The sequence below is a fragment of the Rana temporaria genome, chromosome 2 (genome assembly GCF_905171775.1).
Source record: "Rana temporaria chromosome 2, aRanTem1.1, whole genome shotgun sequence".
NCBI classification, from domain to species: domain Eukaryota; kingdom Metazoa; phylum Chordata; class Amphibia; order Anura; family Ranidae; genus Rana; species Rana temporaria.
This window is the reverse complement of record NC_053490.1, coordinates 356,754,932-356,774,824: the sequence shown is the minus strand read 5'-3', so window position 1 is coordinate 356,774,824 and position 19,893 is coordinate 356,754,932. Positions and strand designations below refer to the sequence as shown.

Below are 19,893 nucleotides of genomic sequence, written 5' to 3'. Positions count from 1 at the left end.
TATTCTGCCACAGGGCCCAAGGAAGGGCCAGGCAGCGTCGAAGTCCACTATTGCGAGTTGGATTCGACAAGTCATTATTCAGGCCTATGGTTTAGAAAAGAAGATTCCTCGACTAGAGCAGTTGGTGCTTCATGGGTAGTGCATCACCAGGCCTCCATGGCTCAGATCTGTAAGGCTGCTACTTGGTCTTCGATCTTTACATTTACTAAATTCTACCAGGCAGATGTGAGAGGGTACGAGGATGCCGCCTTCGGGCGTAGTGTGCTGCAGGCAGCAGTATAGATCCTCTGGCCCAATGTCAGTCTTGTTCTGATCTGTGTCTCCCTCCCCTCAATTTTAGCATTGCTATGGGACATCCTATTAAGTAATTAAGGCTCTGCGTCCCGAGATGTATGAGCAAGAAAATAGGATTTTTTTTTATACAGCTTACCTGTAAAATCCTTTTCTTGGGAATACATCACGGGACACAGAGCTCCCGTCCCTCTTCGGAGTTAAACGTGGGACACTTATTGCTTTGCTACAAAACTGAGGTACTCTCCATTTGGGACAGGTTATATAGGGAAGGAACTCAATTTTTAATTGGGTTTACCAGTGTATAGAAAAGAGGAGAGGTTTCTCTAAGTGTAGAAATATGGTAACATTTAATGAAGATACAACATTTAGCAACTCACATGGTTGATGATTAAGAATAGACACATCTAAGTAAAGCGTGGCTTGAAGCGCTCATGGAGCGCAGTGTGGAAGGGATGATGGCGGTGCAGAGGATGGTCTATGTCAGGCATGTCCAAAGTCCGGCCCGCGGGCCGAATGCGGCCCTTGTTCCGGTTCAATGTCGCCCCCTTGGTAATTTGGATATATATATATATTTTGCGGCCCCATGGCTATTAATGATATATACTGTATTTACCGGCGATATCTCAGAGGGGACAGGGAGGGGGCATAACAAGCGTTTACTCAGTGGCATCTGTACTAGGAAGTTCTGTCTCCTGGGCTGCCATTGGACGACTGTTCTGTCTATCATAGAAGGCAGGACTTGGTATTAAAGAGGCTGCCGAGAAAACAGGAGATTCTCATGTATGTAATCTGTTGGCACTCTTCCCGCCCCCTCCCTGTCTGCAAATGGGCATGGATCAGGCTGCACTGATGGCAATGGGGAGGCTGCATTCATGGCAATGGGGAGGCTGCATTCATGGCAGTGGGGAGGCTGCATTCATGGCAGTGGGGAGGCTGATAGATAGATAGATAGATAGATAGATAGATAGATAGATAGATAGGATAGATACAAATTACACCCCCAAGCTTAACTCTTCACCACACACAGCCACAAAGGCAGGAGAATTCTTGTTGGGTCGTGTATTGGTGCCTCGAACAAACACACTTAGACCAAATTTTAATGGTTCAAAGAATGTCAGGCAACATGTTCATTTCATCAAATCTGGCCCTCATTGAAAAAAGTTTGGACACCCCTGGTCTATGTGGACTGCTTTACTCCGGATCCCTGCCTATTTAGATGTGCCAGTTTTAAACATCAACCATGTGAGTTGCTAAATGTTGTACCTTCATTAAATGTAACCATATTGCTACACGTATCAAGACATCGCTTGTATATCAAGTAAAAATGTATTAAATTTTGCTTTTGCTGTAAAACACTTTCAAACCAAGTTACTCTCAAACCAAGGTTTTACTGTCTCAAACATTACATTACAGTAGACTACACTGTGCTTTTGAATAAGTATTCACCCACATGGATATTTTTACATTTAGTCATTTTCAAATCTACTATGTCATATATTATATTTTATTTTACTATACAATACAAATCTAGTGCCCTGCATTTGACTTTAGTCAAGTTGTTCAGCTCGCAGTTAATAAAATGGGGACCATGGACACCACAGATGGTTGTCTGGGACTGCAGACACATTTTTTTTCTTATAATGTTGTAAAAAAATATGGAAGAATTTAGTGGGGCACTTAAAAAGGCATTGCATCTCTATCTCAGAATTCTGTACTGGTCTTCCCTCTTTTGCATATTTAAATACTCTCTCTTCTATGTCAGGTGAGGTGCATTGTCATCTTCAGAAATATGAAGTTGAATATCTGCAATTTGCTTTTCGTTGGATGAACAACTTGCTTATGAGGGAGCTCCCTTTAAGATGCACTATACGGCTTTGGGACACATATCAGGTATTCCATTTAATTTTTTAAGTGTATGTGGAAAAAATTGCTCTCTCTAAGCTTAATAAATCCTGCTTTTTTTTATCAATTAAAACAAGTAAATCCATTTAACCACTTTCCCACCGGACCATTTGTCAGCCTTAAGACCAGAGGTGTTTTTACAATTTTCCACTGCGCTGCTTTAACTGGTAATTGCGCGGCCATACAATGTTGTACCCAAACAAAATTTGCGTCCTTTTTTTCCCACAAATAGAGCTTTCTTTTGATGGTATTTGATTGCCTCTGCGATTTTTAATGTTTGCGATATAAACGGAAAAAGAGCGAAAATTTTGAGAAAAAATGATATTTTCTACTTTTTGTTATAAGAAAAATCGAACAAACTCAATTTTAGTCATACATTTTGGCCAAAATGTATTCAGCCACATGTCTTTAGTAAAAAAAATGCCAATAAGCGTATATTTATTGGTTTGCGCAAAAGTTATAGCGTCTACAAACTAGGGTACATTTTCTGGAATTTACACAGCTTTTATTTTATGACTGCCTATCTCAATTCTTGAGGTGCTAAAATAGCAGGGCAGTACAAACCCCCCCAAATGACCCCATTTTGGAAAGTAGACACCCCAAGGAACCTGCTGAAAGGCATGTTGAGTCCATTGAATATTTTTTTTTTGTACCAAGTGATTGAATAATGACAAAAAAAAAAAGAAATTACAAAAAGTTGTCACTAAATGATATATTGCTCACACATGCCATAGTTATATGTTTAATTGCACCCAAAAATACATTCTGCTGCTTCTCCTGAGTACGGGGATACCACATGTGTGAGACTTTTTGGGAGCCCAACCACGTACGGGGCCCCGAAAACCAAGCACCGCCTTCAGGATTTCTAAGGGCGCAAATTTTTGATTTCACTTCTCACTACCTAAGACAGTTTTGAAGGCCATAAGATGCCCAAATAGCACAAAATCCCCCCAAATGACCCCATTTTGGAAAGTAGACAACCCAAGGAATCTCTGAGGGGCATATTGAGCCCACTGAATATTTAATTTTTTTGTACCAAGTGATTGAATAATGACAAAAAAAAAAAAGAAATTACAAAAAGTTGTAACTAAATGATATATTGCTCATACATGCCATGGTTATATGTGGAATTGCACCCCAAAATACATTCTGCTGCTTCTCCTGAGTACGGGGATACCACATGTGTGGGACTTTTTGCGAGTCTAGCCGCGTACGGGGCCCCGAAAACCAAGCATCGCCTTCAGGATTTCTAAGGGCGCAAATTTTTTATTTCACTCCTCACTACCTATCACAGTTTTGAAGGCCATAAAATGCCCAAATAGCACAAACCCCCCCCAAATGACCCTATTTTGGAAAGTAGACACCCCAGGCTATTTGCTGAGAGGCATGTTGAGTCCATGGAATATTTAATATTTTCCCACAAGTTGCGGGAATATGACAATTTTTTTTTTTTTGCACAAAGTTGTCACTAAATGATATATTGCTCACACATGCCATGGGCATATGTGGAATTACACCCCAAAATACATTCTGCAGCTTCTCCTGAGTACGGGGATACCACATGTGTGGGACTTTTTGGGAGCCTAGCCGCGTATGGGACCCCGAAAACCAAGCACGGCCTTCAGGATTTCTAAGGGCATACATTTTTGATTTCACTCCTCACTACCGATCACTACCTATCACAGTATTGAAGGCCATAAAATGCCATGATGGCACACAACTCCCCCAAATGACCCCATTTTGGAAAGTAGACACCCCAAGCTATTTTCTGAGAGGCATTTTGAGTTCATGGAATATTTTATATCTTGCCACCAGTTGCTGGAATATGACAAACTTTTATTTTTATTTTTATTTTTTTGCACAAAGTTGTTACTAAATGATATATTGCTCACACATGCCATGGTTATATGTGGAATTGCACCCCAAAATACATTCTGCTGCTTCTCCTGAGTACGGGGATACCACATGTGTGGGACTTTTCGGGAGCCTAGCCGCGTAAAACCAAGCACCGCCTTCAGGATTTCTAAGGGCGCAAATTTTTTATTTCACTCCTCGCTGCCTATCACAGTTTCGGAGGCCATGGAATTCCCAGATGGCACACAACCCCCCCAAATGACCCCATTTTGGAAAGTAGACACCCCAAGCTATTTGCTGAGAGGCATGGTGAGTATTTTACAGCGCTCATTTATTTTTGAAAATGAAGAAAGATATATATATATATATTTTTTTCTTTTTTCAATTTTCAAATCTTTGTGACAAAAAGCAAGATCTGCAAAATACTCAACATACCTCTCAGCAAATAGCTTGGGGTGTCTACTTTCCAAAATGGGGTCATTTGGGGGGGTTTTGTGCCATCTGGGCATTCCATGGCCTCCGAAACTGTGATAGGTAGTGAGGAGTGAAATCAAAAATATACACCCTTAGAAAGCCTGAAGGTGGTGATTGGTTTTTGGGGTCCCGTACGTGGCTAGGCTCCCAAAAAGTCTCACACATGTGGTATCCCCGTACTCAGGAGAAGCAGCAGAATGTATTTTGGGGTGTAATTCTACATATTCCCATGGCATGTTTGAGCAATATATCATTTAGTGACAACTTTGTGCAAATAAAATAATAATAATTCTCTTTCCTACAACTTGTGTCAAAATATAAAATATTCCATGGACTCGAGATGCCTCTCAGCAAATAGCTTGGGGTGTCTACTTTCCAAAATGGGGTCATTTGGGGGGGTTTTGAACTGTCCTGGCATTTTATGAACAAAATTTAGAAGCTTATGTCACACATCACCCACTCTTCTAACCACTTGAAGAAAAAGCCCTTTCTGACACTGTTTGTTTACATAAAAACATATTATTTTTTTTCAAGAAAGTGAAGTTGAACCCCCAAACATTATATATTTTAAAGCAAAGGCCCTACAGATTAAAATGGTGGGTGTTGCATTTTTTTTTACCACGCAGTATTTGCGCAGCGATTTTTCAAATGCATTTTTTTGGGCAAAAATACATATTTTTTTATTTTAATGCACTAAAACACACTATATTGCCCAAATGTTTGATGAAATAAAAAAGATGATCTTAGGCCGAGTACATAGATACCAAACACGACATGCTTTAAAATTGCGCACAAATGTGCAGTGGCGACAAACTACATACATTTTTAAAAGTCTTTAAAAGCCTCTACGGGTTACCACATTAGATTTACAGAGGAGGTCTACTGCTAAAATTACTGCCCTCGATCTGACCTTCGCGGTGATACCTCACATGCATGGTACAATTGCTGTTTACATATGACGCCAGACTGACACTTATGTTTGCTTTTGCGCGAGAGCAGGGGGGGACAGGGGTGCTTTTTTTTTTTTTATTATTATTATTTAATTTGCTTTTTTAATTTTATTTTAAACTGTTTCTTACTTTTTTTATCATTTTTATTGTTATCTTAGGGCATGTAAATATCCCCTATGATAGCAATAGTTAGTGACAGGTACTCTTTTTTGAAAAAATTGGGATCTATTAGACCCTAGATCTCTCCTCTGCCCTTAAAGCATCTGACCACACCAAGATCGGTGTGATAAAATGTTTTTCCACTTTCCCAATGGCGCGGTTTATATCCGGGGAGGGGACATTCCCTCCCACTGCTTGTAAAAGCAGTTTAGAGGCTAATTAGCCACTAGGATAGCTTTTACATGAAAGCCAACCGCTGGCTGAAAAGAATGATACCAAGATGATACCTAAACCCACAGGCATCATTCTGGTATAACCATTCAAAGTCCAGCAACATACCATACGTTGATGGTTCTTGTTGGACATGTATTGTAATCTTTTTTTTTTTTTCATGCAGCCTGTTGGCTGAACGAAAAAAAGAGATTGATCGGTGGGTATGCCCACCATTAGAATACCTCCCTTCATCCACCCACTTCTAATGATGGGCATACATGCACCATTTATATATGCCAAAGCATGGGGGCATCCTCCCACAAAAGTTATGCTGCTCACACACGTATGTACGCCGCATAAAAAGTTATGGCGCATACACACGGTCGGACTTTTCCACGGGCAAGCTTCCGACGGAATTTCGACCGTATGTACGCGGCATTAGGAGCAAAATCGCTCCTCCGCCCCTAATGCCCCCATGCTTCGGCATATATGCTCTTTTTTTAACTGTGGTGGTGAAATCACCTCCCACAGTGTTGGAGTCGCGGCTTTATGTATCGTGGGAGCAAACGCTGTTGCTGTCACGCTAAATAAATCCGTGCTGCAACTGAATGGCGTACCTGCTAAGCAAACGATGGTTAACATTATAACAAAGTAACATTACATTTTAACATTAAGATCTTACCATACCATACCTGCAAACCAAATACCAAAAAAATGAAAACAGTAAAAAATAAAACATTTTTTAACGCAACCTGTGCCTAAAAAATATACATGCCGAAGCATGGGGGCATCCTCCCGCATAAAAAATTATGCCGCGTACACACGGTCGAACTTTTCCACGGGCAAGCCTCCGTCTGAATTTTTGACCGTATGTACGCGGCATTAGGAGCAAAATCGCTCCTCCGCCCCTAATGCCCCCATGCTTTGGCATATATGCTTTTTTTTTTAACTGTGGTGGTGAAATCACCTCCTACAGCGTTGGAGTCACAGCTTTATAAATCGTGGGAGCAAACGCTGTTGTTGTCACGCTAAATAAATCCGCGATGCAACTGAATGGCGTACCTGCTAAGCAAATGATGGTTAACAATAAAACAAACATTACAGTATAACATACCATACCTGCAAAGCAAATACAATAAAACATTGGAAAAATAGAGAGAATAGATATAGAACAATAGTGAGTGAACATAAGAGAACAATAAAGAGAGGAGAAAAATACAACCACAACTATTTTTGGATTTTTTATTTTATATTTTTTTTGTGTTTTTGTGTGAGTTTTTTTAATTATTTTTTCCACTTTTTTTCACTTTTATAAAAACTGTAAGAAAACTGTAAACTGAACGTTGCAGATTATGGTCTCTCAAAATGTGATGGCCATCACATATTCCGAGACCCTGTGTTGGTGTGCCTAGGACTGTGGTGCTGTACCCTACGCTAAAACTCAACTAGTGTGTGGTAGCGTTTGAAACATACACCAATGCAGAGACCAGGTTGGTCAGGACAGTCGGGACAATAAAAGCAGGTGTCACGCCTAAATCCGAGTTTGCTGCAGACACGACATCTTTTTTGGCGGGTTCTTTGGGTAGGGGTACCAGGGAGGACAAAAGGAAAATGCCTCTCATACAGCCGGCTCACTGCATTTGCGTTGGGAAGGTGGGGCATAGCACCATCTGGAAACAGAAGGGCTTCGATGATCTCTTCCTGGAATTTTAGGAAGGATCCAGTCCGTCCTGAAGCTCTGTATAGCACATGAGCGTTCAGCAAAGCCAATTGAAACAAATAAACTGACACTTTTTTGTACCAGCGTTTGGACCTCCGGGCAATTAGGTACGGCGCCAACAACTGGTCATTGAGGTCCACCCCTCCCATGTTAAGGTTGTACTCGTGGATACAGAGGGGTTTCTCCACAACACCAGTCGCCGTAGGAATTTGGACTGCCGTGTCTGCGTGAAGCGTGGACAGAACGAAAACATTCCGTGAATCCCTCCACTTCACTGCTAACAAATTATTACACTGTAAGCAGGCTCTCTCCTCCCGACTAAGACGGGATTCTACAAGCCGTTGGGGGATGCCCCGGCGATTAGGTCGCACGGTGCCACATGCGCCAATTCCATAATCAAAAAGGTGACTAAAAAGTGGCACGCTTGTGTAATAATTGTCCACGTACAAGTGGTACCCCTTTCCGAATAAGGGTGACACCAATTCCCACACTATCTTACCAGCGCTCCCTATGTAATCTGGGCAATTCTCCGGCTCTACGTGACTGTCTTTTCCCTCGTAAACCATAAAGCTAGATGTATAGCCTGTTGCCCTGTCACAGAGCTTATACAACTTGACCCCGTATCTGGCACGCTTGCTGGGAAGGAATTGTTTGAATGACAAGCGGCCAGAAAACTTAACCAGGGACTCATCAGCGCAGACAACTTGATGGGGATTATACAAGGCTGCAAACCGTTTGTTGAAGTGGTTTACGAGGGGCCGAATTTTGTAGAGCCGATCGAATCCAGGGTCTCCCCGAGGACGACAGAGTTCATTGTCACTAAAATGCATGAACCGCAAGATCTGCTCGTATCGTGTCCTGGTCATGGAGGCAGAGAAAATGGGCATATGGTGAACTGGGTGCGTGGACCAATACATCCGCAGCTCACTCTTTTTAGTAATGCCCATGATGAGGGAAAGGCCCAGAAAGATCTTAAATTCGGAAACCGTAATTGGCTTCCAATCTCTGGCAAGGGACAGCTGGGGATTAGCGGCGATGAATTGACCAGCGTACAAATTGCTTTGGTCCACAATAGATCTATAGAGATCTTCGGTGAAAAACAGCGAATAAAAATCCAGTGACGTAAAATCAACTGTATTCACCTGAATTCCGAGTTGGCCAGTGAATGGGGGAAGTACGGGTGCTGCAGAAGTGGTGGGTACCCAATCAGGATTGGCGAATGCAGCAGGAAGGGCACTATGGGGACGGGCCTGTCTTTGTCGTCTTCTTCTTGGTGGCAGCGGGACACTACTCGTGCTTGCCACCTCTCCAGCTTGAACTGCACTTATGGGACTTGCCACGTCACCAAGTGTTACAGCAGTGCTGGATATATGACCAGGATGTACTAGGCCGCTGGTGCTTGCCAGTTCACCAGAAGGAATAGCGGCGCTAGTACTTCTCTCCTCCATACGAGAGCCCTGCGGTTCTTGCACCTCAGCGACAGCAGAAGATCGGGGTCTGGTACGCCTGACCCTAGCAGGGACCACAACTCCGTCGTCAGAGCTATCTGTCAGGGAGCCACTGTCGTCTACAGGATCGTATTCTGAGCAAGAATGGGCTAAACGCAGGTGCTAGCAGGTATCTGGGCTGATCCCACTAACCATGCGTTTTTGGAAACCCTAAACTGCAGGGGACGCTAGTATAGATCTGATCAGATCAAGTATCGATCCGATCAGATACTATACCACTAAAGGGAGGCGTATGGTGCGTGCGTGGGTGATAGCGCTATTGGCACTAATCGGACGCTGCCTGGGGCGACGCAGACCCTATCTGGCGCTAAAACCAAACTTTGATCACCCGCCGGGCGATCAGGGGGTTAAAACTTTATTGCAAAAAATATGGCGGGTGCCTTGATGCTATAAAAAATTAACTAGCTAAACTGCGTCACCCGTGACACTTATACTGTGATCACTGGTGACAGGGGGCAATGAAGGGGTTAAACCTTTATTGGGCGGGGTTAGGGGGGGTCCCTAGACTTTTTAGGGCCCAAGACTAATTACCCTAACAATTATTTTTGTCACTAATAACACTAGTACAGCGATCAAAAAAAATCTGATTGCTGTACTGGGTGACACAGTGACAGGCAGTGAATGGGTTAATTTGGGGGGTGATCGGGGGGTGAATTGTGTGCCTACATGACCTGGTGTCAGTGTAGTGTTGTGCAACTCACGGTTAGATGCTCTCTCCCTCTCGGTCTGGAACGAAAAGACCGACACGAGGGAGAGAGCAGTACTTCCCCTGCCAATGTTTACAAAACATTGCCAGGGGAAGACAACCATTGGTTAGAGTGATCACCAGGTCCAGGCCAGATTTTATTGGCCTGGACCTGGTGATTGATCAGTTCTGCAACAAATCTGATCATCGGGAACGGCGGGGGGGCGCGCGTGCGGGCCCCCTTGCCGTTCACGCGCCGGACGTCATACTACGTGATCTCTCTAGGAGAGCCACCTTGTGGACGTATTTTGACGGTGCGCGGTCGGCAAGTGGTTAAAAGGACTAGGATAGTTTTTTGTGTCTTTCCCGCATAGCTTTTCTTCAGCCTCAGACTAGTTGTGTTGACTCAAAATATATGTAAACCCAATTACTAAAATATTATGCAAGCATTAACATTTTATTATTGACATTAATGTTGTTTCAAAAGCCATGTTTAACGACTTGACTACTGGATGGTTTACCCACTTCATGACCAGACCATTTGTTGCTATTACTATTCAGCACTGTGCTTCTTTAACTGGCAATTGCTCAGTCATGCAACAATGTACGCAAACAAAATTTGCATCACTTTTGTTTATACAGCTTTCTTTTGGTTGTATTTGATCACTACTGGGTTTTTAATTTTTAATTATGTAAACAAAAAAGACAGAAACAAATATATATATACACACACACAGTTGTGCTCATAAGTTTACATACCCTGGCAGAATTAGATTTCTTGGCCATTTTCTCAGAGAATATGAATACACAAACTTTCTTTCACTCATGGTTAGTGTTTGGCTGAAGCCATTTATTATCAATCAATTGTGTTTACTCTTTTTAAATCATAATCGCAACAGAAACTACCCAAATGACCCTAAACAAAACTTTACACACCCCAGTTCTTAAAGCGGTGGTTCACCCTGTTTGACAACATCTAATCAATTGAACTGCTCTTAAAAAAACAATGCCCAGACGATTTTTTTTTTTTTTTGAGCGCTCCTTACCCGTTTGCTGCTCGATCTTCCCACCTGTCAATCAATATCTCCCGCGGGGAATGGGCATGTTAGTCCATTCTCCCCCGTCCTGTCACTCCAATTTGGCAACTCCTCTGTCGACGCGCTCTGCTGTAATTGCGCGACATCTCGTCGGTCACCTGAGTCTTCAGGTGTGTAATAGTCTGAACAACAGGCCGTGGACTTCTTACGCCGGCCGTTGTTATGGCAACCATGTAGTGTTGACGGCGACGCTCGCCGTCAACACTGCACATGCGCGGGATCGAGCGGTGAATGCTGGGAGGCCAGCACTCGCCCGATCCTGGAAGAAGACCCTGTCGGCTTCACTATGCCCACAGGTAAGATGGAAACGTCCATCGGATCAAAATCAAAGATATAATTTCACGAATTACAGCGCATCGGATGGCTGAACGTGTGGGACACCCGGTTAGTGCGGGAGTAAAGGTAAGAGCTGCGGATTAGAGGGGGAAAAAAAAAAAAGATATCCCGCGGAACCACCGCTTTAATACTGTGTATTGCCCCCTTTAACATCAATGAGAGCTTGAAGACTTTTGTGGTATTTGTGGATGAGGCTCTTTATCTTCTGAGATGATAAAGCTGCCCATTCCTCTTGGCAAAAAGCCTCCAGTTCCTGTAAATTCTTGCATTCTTCTTCACATTCTTCTATTTTTCCAGAGTATGGGGATACCACGTGTGAGTCTTTTCAGCAGCCTAGCCACTAACAGGGGGCCACAAATCCAATGAACACCTTCAAGCATTCAAGGTTAATTATGCTTTTAATTTCCCGACTACCTATCAGTTTTGGAGGACATAAAAAGTCAGGATAGTACAAGCCCATCCACAAAGGCCCCATTAATGGAAAAAATATATAAAATACATTTTTGTTTCCTTCCTCCCATGCCTCTTAGCAAATACCTTGGTGTGTCTATTTTCCAAAAAGTGATCATTTGGGGGGTGTTTATACTGTCTTGGCATTTTAAGGCCTCCGAAACTGTTAGGCAGGAAATTGATTGCGCAAGTTACACACTTTGAAAGCCTGAAGGTGGTCATCGGACTTTGGCCCCCATACATGGCTAGGCTTCCAAAACTTACACGTGTATTTCCGTACTCGGGAGAATTGGCAGAATATGTGTTGGTCTGTAATTTCCTCATGGCATGTGTGAGAAATGTCATCAAAATTACAACTTTGTGTAGTTAAAAAAAAAAAATCCAAAAACTTGTGGCAAAAAGTAAAAACTTCCCAAGACTCAACTTACCTCTCAGTAAACACCTTGGGGGGGGGGTCACTTTCCAAACAGGGGTAGTTTGGGGGATGATTATACTGTCCTGGCATTTTAGGGCCTCCATAAATGTGATCAGTAGTCGGGAAGTCCAATGTGTAATTTACACACCTTGAAAGCCTGAAGGTGGTCATTGAATTTTTGGCCTTGTACGTGGCCAAAAAAAATCCCACACGTGGTATCCCGATACCCAGGAGAAGTAGTAAAATGTGTTTTGGGCTGTAATTTCATGTATACCCATGGCATGTGTGAGAAATCTCACAATAAAATGACAATCAAAAATGTATGGCAAAAAATAAAATCTTCCATGGACTCAACGTGCCTCTGAGCAAATAGCTGGGGGCTGAGGGGTGTTTGAAATGTTGTGGAATTTTAGGGCTTTTAAAAACATTACGCATTTAGCGAGCATTAGGGGTTTCTGCCACACTACTAATGTTGGGCATACACGTAATGTGTAGAAATAATAAAATGCAAATGAAATCTCTGCCAGAAAAAGTGTATGGTATACAACATTAGAAGCTTCCACTACGGGGCGTGGCAGACGTTGGAAGGCTGAGTACATGTGCCGCTGTGCTCTGTGTCCTCCTGCGGCTGACAGTAGTTTCATAGCCCATGTACACCAACAATCTTTATTTCAGCGGGCACCTCTCACGCTGCAGACCCTGTAGAGTTACAACAGGGCACCATGCAGTGTTATCTGCTCCGCACACCGCTATCCGACCCCCGGACACCTAAAGATAAGATGGCGCCTGGCCGGACTACAGGGAAATACAAGATGCCTCCCCCCAGCTTTGCAGTGGAGCACGCTAGTGAAAAGGAAACACAGGAATCCTCAAACCCCAGCATGCAGGTCAGAACTCTACCCTAACCCACACCAACAGGCTGACTTAGCTGATCCCTGTCCCTCTGCCATGGGTGAGCCCCCCTGGTCTGAAGCCATGGCCCTGCTTGCCTCCTTTAGAGCCTCCTTTGAATCCTGGGCAGTTGAAATTGAGACCTTACACGAGGAATTACTTGTTTTAAAGCAACAGGTCTCTGTCACATAGGAGACTGTCTCGGCTCTGGCAATCGCTCAAGCAGAGCACACTGCTGGCATAACGGCACTAGCATCTGCGTTCCGTGCCCCTTATCCAGTTTGTGACCGCACCAACTTCACATAGACAGTGAGAACAGAAGTCGCAGCAACAATGTTGGGCTTCAGGGAATTCCATGATGTTCTTTGCCGGGTCTACTGCTACACCCTGAAAGAAGAAATTATGGGTAAAGCCTGGCAGCTCAATAGGTTTTTTTTTTTCCCGGCTCCTCCCATCCATCTATATCCTGACCTCTCCCAGAACACTCTGAGGGTGGTCCATCTCATACTGGACCTGATACACCAAGGTGGGGCCACCTATACCTGGGGTCACCCATTCAGCGTTAAGGTGACCCGTGATAATCACAATTTTATCCTGTCAGACCCAGATCAATTGCCTGATTTCTTCCTCTTTATTGAGCAAGACTCAATTGGTGTCTGCCCCGTGCACTTCGTCAGGACATATGACATAAGTTCTCTTCTTCCTTTTAAAGGGACCTATGCCCAATCACTATTATCTACATCAGAATTTCATTTTGGGGCCATCTTGTGGTGACAAATCATATTGCAGTGATTAAAAAACAGGTAAAAGGTGGAAAAAGTAGTCAGGGCAGATCTGAACGGGACAAAGGCCCAGGTCTCAACCGATCACACACACAGTCAATTAGGGATAAGTGAATTCAGGACATTGAATTGAGCCAGATAGCACAAACAGCGTTTTTAAAGATGGGGTGAAATCTGGTTGAATTATGGTTCGTAGAAAATCTTGAGACTCGGCTCATTATTCAAGCCTTTGGGCTGTAAAGTATCTAACCTAAATATCCAAGATTTTTCCTTCCTGAGTAAGACCCTATCATGGTCGCCTCTGTGTTCGGTTTAGGGCCTAGAACCCCTTAACCCTCAGACCAGTAGATTTCCCACCGTGGCACTGTATCAATTATTGGGCCACTGGGGTGTCCTCTTTCTGCCTAATGCTTTTTAGGTCTTCATCAAACCTGATACGGCGTTGACATTTGGTTTTACCTAGATTAATTTTTTTTTACACTGGCACTCCAGAATATAAAGGACCCACATTGTGGCAAAGTAAATAAACTGTTTGATATCATCATATTAACCACCTAAAGACCGCCGTACGACGATATACGTTGACAAAATGGCACGGCTGGGCACAAGGGCGTACATGTACGTCCCCTTTAAGAACCCAGCCGTCCAAAGCTCCGTGACCGCGCCCGCAGGACCCGCGGACCCGATTGCCGCTGGTGCCCCCCACGATCGGGTCACAGGAGCTGAAGAACGGGGAGAGGTGAGTGTAAACAAACCTTCCCCGTTCTTCTCTGTTGCAGTGTCAGTGATCGTCTGTTCCCTGTCATAGGGAACGACGATCAGTGATGTCACATGTCCTGCCACGCCCCCTACAGTAAAAAACACACATTAGGTCATACATAACCCCTACAGCGACCCCTAGTGGTTAATCCATTCACTGCCATTGTCATTTTCACAGTAATCGCTGCATTTTTATAGCACTTTTCGCTGTGAAAATGACAATGGTCCCAAAAATGTTTTTAGGTGTCCGCCATAATGTCGCAGTCATGAAAAAAATCACTGATCGCCGCCATTACTGGTAAAAATAATAATAAAAATGCCATAAAACTATCCCCTATTTTGTAAACGCTATAACTTTTGCGCAAACCAATCAATAAACGTTTATTGCGATTTTTTTTTTACCAAAAATATGTAGAAGAATACGTATTGGCCTAAACTGAGGGGAAACATTTTTTATATATTTTTTGGGGATATTTATTATAGCAAAAAGTAAAAAAATATATATATATATATATATATATATATAATTTTTTTTTTTTTTAATTGTCGCTCTATTTTTGTTTATAGCGCAAAAAATAAAAACCGCAGATGTAATCAAATATCACCAAAAGAAAGCTCTATGGGAAAAAATGGACGCCAATTTTGTTTGGGAGCCACGTCGCATGACCGCACAATTGTCAATTAAAGTGACGTAGTGCCGAATCGCAAACCGGTGCCAGGTCCTTAACCAGCATAATGGTCCGGGGTCTTAACCAGTTAATGTTTCCTTTCAGAGAAAACCTGGAACGTTCAACATGGCTACACATGCCATAGTAACCACAGGGATACATTCCTTTGAGTCTGGGCAAGTCAGTAAGCCAATTTCTATTTTGTGGGCGAACAAATTCGGACTGGATTCTGTCATCTAAATTTCACCAGTCATCCTCCAGGAGGGCACACGGGTCCCACCTGACAGGAAACACAATCAAGAACAGAGTTTAAAAGTCCACACTCTTCCCTCTGTCCCTTAGTTATTGATTGTGTTTCCCACAGGATGCAGCAAAACCATTTTTTTTTTCACCGGACCAAAGCTTGGGGCTAAAGCCCCCCCCCCCTCCCGGGTGCCAGACCTAGGGCAGTCAGTGGTGCATGCGAGGACTGATAGAGATTTGCCTTTCCCAGGGGGATATTGTCCCCAAAGAGTACTCAGGGGGTGCAGCAGGATTCAGAAGAGTCCCCCTGGGATCTGGAGGCTCCTGGACATAATGAAGTGTGTCCAGAACTCCAGGGATCACATTTCCACTCTCTCCTCCTACCTGACAGTGGTGGATGGGATGAAGGAGCTGCTCTGCGGACTCATATCTGCTCGGGGAGGAAGCTCCTGAAGTGCATGGCACGGCTCCCAGGATCAAACTGAGACTGACGGGAATTGCCTGGTCCGCCCGGAGTGCCGTACAGTGTCGGCGTCTGTCTGCCGCTACTTCGCAGGTCAGGATGCCAGGCAGAGCGCACACAGTGTCACTTCTGCCAGCTGATTTGATGGTCGGATTGCCTAGGACGGATGGAGGAGGAGGATGGGCCGAGTGTGGCCACAGTGCTTGAGGAGATCACAGGGGGAGAGTCAACTCTGCTGATGTGGGGGTAAGGTTAGGGGTGGCCCTATTCCCTTACACCCCCACAGGACACTCTAAAGGGGCGCTAGGCTAATGGGAATGTGTTTGTCTTCACAGAAACTGAATGCCCTGCCCAGGGGACTGCCAGTAGGTCCATGTCCAAGGGCCCCTCTAGGTCAAAGCATTGTGGGTGCTGCAATGAGAAACTCCAACAGGACCACACCAAGCCTTTTGCTTCAAGTGCATCTATAAGTTAGCAGGCAAGGAGACGGCACAAGCTATGAAGGAGTGCCGTGCTCTGCAGTCCAAAATGCTAGCAACTCTCTAGTCCTTCAGGACTACAGTCGGGAATCATCAGGCATAGGCTCTTTCCTGTAGGGAGGGCTCCCCCTCTCTGGAGGGAACCTCTGCGAGTAATACTCTCAGGAGAAGGGGACATTTCGGACCAGGATAGTCAGACTAAGACTAGGCCTGGGGGACATCTCTTCTCAGCCAAAGACATGGAGGGTCTCCTCAAAGCGATCTATGCATCTGAAGCTGTTCCAATGCCATCCACTCAGGTCTCGGCTCAGGATAGAATGTATAGGGGGCTGTGCAGACCTCAGGCTAAGTCCTCTCCAGTCAACCAATCTCTCAAGGACATAATCCTGAGAGAATGAAAGGAACCTGAGCGTAAGGTACTAAAGCTTAAGACGTGGAAGCGTAGATGTCTCTTTAGTGATAAGGAGGAGGAAAAATTCTTTAAGGTACCTCGTTTGGATACTTCTCTAGCTCAAGTATCCAACCACTCGGACCTTTCCTTTAAGGATTCTAGCAACATTCGGGATCAGATGGATAGGAGTTCGGAAACCCTGCTGTGCAGAGCCTGGGACGCAAATGCAGCAGCTATAGGTCCTGCATTGGTCGCCGCCTATGTTCCCAAAAACGTGGATGCATGGGTCAGCATGTTGATGGACCATGTCTCGCATGGGTCCAAATTCAAAGAGGTGTTGGATTCCCTGGAGGCAATCGGAAACCGCAAGAACTGCCAAATCGGCAGATCTCCTGAATTATGCCAGGAGAGCCCTTTGGGGAAAACGTGGGATGGGGATTTTACCTCTAAGTCACGACTCTGTGGTATACCCTTTTGAAGACGGGCCTGGAACAATTTCTATCCCGATTGGCCTAGACCCAAGAGGGATAAAGGGAAGAATTTGTTTTTCGAGGCCACCCTCCAAAGGACCGGAGTAAGATTGAGCCGGGTTGAAAGTGGGGGTTCAGGAAGGGCAAGGAAAAGGGTGGAATGCTTTTTTCCATGCCCGGACCGTCCAACAAGGAAGCAAAATTATGCCAACCTAGAGGTTGGTGGGAGGCTCTCGTGGTTTCTCCCTCAATGGGAAAAGATCACGCAGAGCCCATACATTTTAAATCTCGTAAGGGAGGGTTACAGGTTGGTATTCCTATCCACTCCTCCGAACTTTGTCCTTGCCTATCTTCCCAAAAGATCCACAGAAGGCAGGGGGCCTGCTGGAGTGTGTCCAGGAGCTGGCAGAACAGGAGGTCATCATCCCTGTTCCTGTAAGTCAGGGGTTTTATTCCCACATTTTTGTGGTTCTAAAACCCTCTGGCAAATTTCAACCGATTATAAACTTAAGGAAGCTGAACAGGTATTTACTGTACAAGAAGTTTTGTATGGACGGTCAGAAGACACCTCCAGGGGGGAGCCTTTATGGTCAGGCTAGACTTGAAAGATGCTTATCTTCATGTCCCCACTGACCCGAAGCACCAAAAGTTCCTGCGGTTCAGGCAGGGCGTCCAACATTGGCAGTTCAAGGTGCTCCCCTTCGGCCTGGCGGCTAGTCCAAGAATCTTTACAAAGGTTCTCGCCGAGGTGGTGTCTTTTCTTCACCTCCAGGGGGTAGCCTTGAACCCTTATTTGGATGCTATGCTAATTTATTGTCCGGCCCTAGAACAGCTCTGGTCATACTGTGACAAAGTGTTGTTTACTCAAGACTCTCTAGGTTGGATGGTCAGCCGGGAGAAGTCCTCCCTGGATCCGTCGCAGTCCAAGGTGTATCTAGGATATGTAGTGCTTTAGGAGCCGCTGGTTGATTTGGGATCTACTCTCTTTTGCTTGGCTCACCCCTATTTAACTCGAACCCTCCCTTGCCACATCAGAAGTCTGGTGCATAAGGTATTGTGACCTCTGCTGGACTGGGGTCACAATAGCAGGCACACAACATGCAGTGATAATGTAACAATAGTATTACCTGCTTTTATGGATGGTCCCTCCAGAAGAGAAAATATATTCTTCACACAGTAGTATATGTAAACCAGAAGAATGAGTTTACTTTATATGAACTCAAAGGAAACAAATGTAGGTTTAACTAATAAATACAGCTGTTATGCAATAACACAATATGATTTTGCAAGGGCCCTTGCGGGAATCAGTAAATAACAGTAATTACAATATCTGAGCTAAGAATGGTACCATTCAGTTAAACTAAGCTAGTGTAAGCAATCTATGCCCGAGAGCTCCTTATAGCGGGCGGTCCTGTAAAACAGCTAAAGAACGTCTTGAGATTTAAGTCCTCGTTGCGGCCAGTCGGTGCACGTCAATTTATAATCCGCAAATGGCAAATGATGAAAAGAAGTTAGTCAAACATATATCCTGAACAGCAACGTTGGTGAACTGATCGCTCGTCAGCGTCGGTCACTTCTGTATAACAACTATAAAGTTTTAGCTGGAGGCCCAACACGTGTCTCAGGCCTGTGGGGTGGCACTAGGTTAACTGTCTAAAAGGAGAGTTTGAAGTTGAGCATGTGCTCTCTCACCCGACAGGCCCAATCCGCCTGAGTTCTTCTCAGAAGACGCGTTGGTAATCACTGCTCCACAGCACAAGGATCCTGGACGAGGGTGCTCCACTGTTTCAGTTGTCAGCTGGGCTGCCTCTTCGATCTCCGGGAACACAGGCTGGATTCTGGAGTCTTGCTTCCTTCCGGATGGCTGGTCTCTCTGTGTATTTAGGCCCAGGCTCCTGGCCTAGCAACACGGCTGTGCTGTCCTCAGCAGCTCCGCAGAGGAGAAGATGCTGGTCCCGAGAGAGCGAGCAGCCACTCCCTTTCCTTAACCAGTTACTAACCGCCCTATAGACGATATACGTCTACAAGGCGGTTGCTTAATGCTGGGAGGACGTCCTCCCAGCATCGCGCACACGGGGAATGTCCATGACCGCCGGGTCCGGCTGATAGCGGCGGTTTACCACGTGATCGCTCTGTCCATGTGATGACGCCGGTTTTTAAAATAATTTATTAGTCTGCTCCGGGGGCCCCCCCTGTCTTCTTTAGCTCTTTTAGCAGGGGGGTGCTTCTTCACCGCCGTCTGGTTCTCTTCCGCTCTCCGGGGGGGCTTCTTCTTCACCGCCGTCTGGTTCTCTTCCGCTCTCCGGGGGGTCTTCTCCGCTCTCAGGGGGGTCTTCTCCACTCTCCGGGGGTCTTCTATCTTCTCCGCTCCCCGGCTCTTCTCCCGCTCGCTCTTCGGTGCCTTGTCCTTCAGGGCTGGCCGCCGCTATCTTTGTGTGTTAGCTCAATTACTAGCGATGGCCAGCCTGGCTCTTCTGTGACGTCTTCTTCTAAATATATATTATATATATATTTTTTTTTTTGGACCAATGAAAAAACGGAACCTTTTTTTTTTTTTTTTTTTTGCTGATCCGAAAAAAGAGCACAATAGCAATTCACAGGGGTGGATTAAAGAGGAAGCAGGTGAGGCTGTTTGGGACTTAAAGTACAATCTTGATGTTTTTACAGCAAAAAAAAAAAAAAAAATATAT

At 44.7% G+C, this 19,893-nt stretch overlaps 1 protein-coding gene across 6 annotated transcripts in view; it reads left to right on the top strand.

Annotated features, from left to right (window-relative positions):
- TBC1D22B (TBC1 domain family member 22B) overlaps positions 1-19,893 on the top strand; it is a 911,570-nt gene that overhangs the window by 764,789 nt on the left and 126,888 nt on the right. For all 6 annotated transcript variants that reach the window (XM_040337614.1, XM_040337609.1, XM_040337613.1 and 3 more), the window contains one exon: positions 2,057-2,184. In XM_040337614.1, the coding sequence (XP_040193548.1) occupies positions 2,057-2,184 (128 nt within the window). The remainder of the gene's footprint in view (positions 1-2,056; positions 2,185-19,893) is intronic.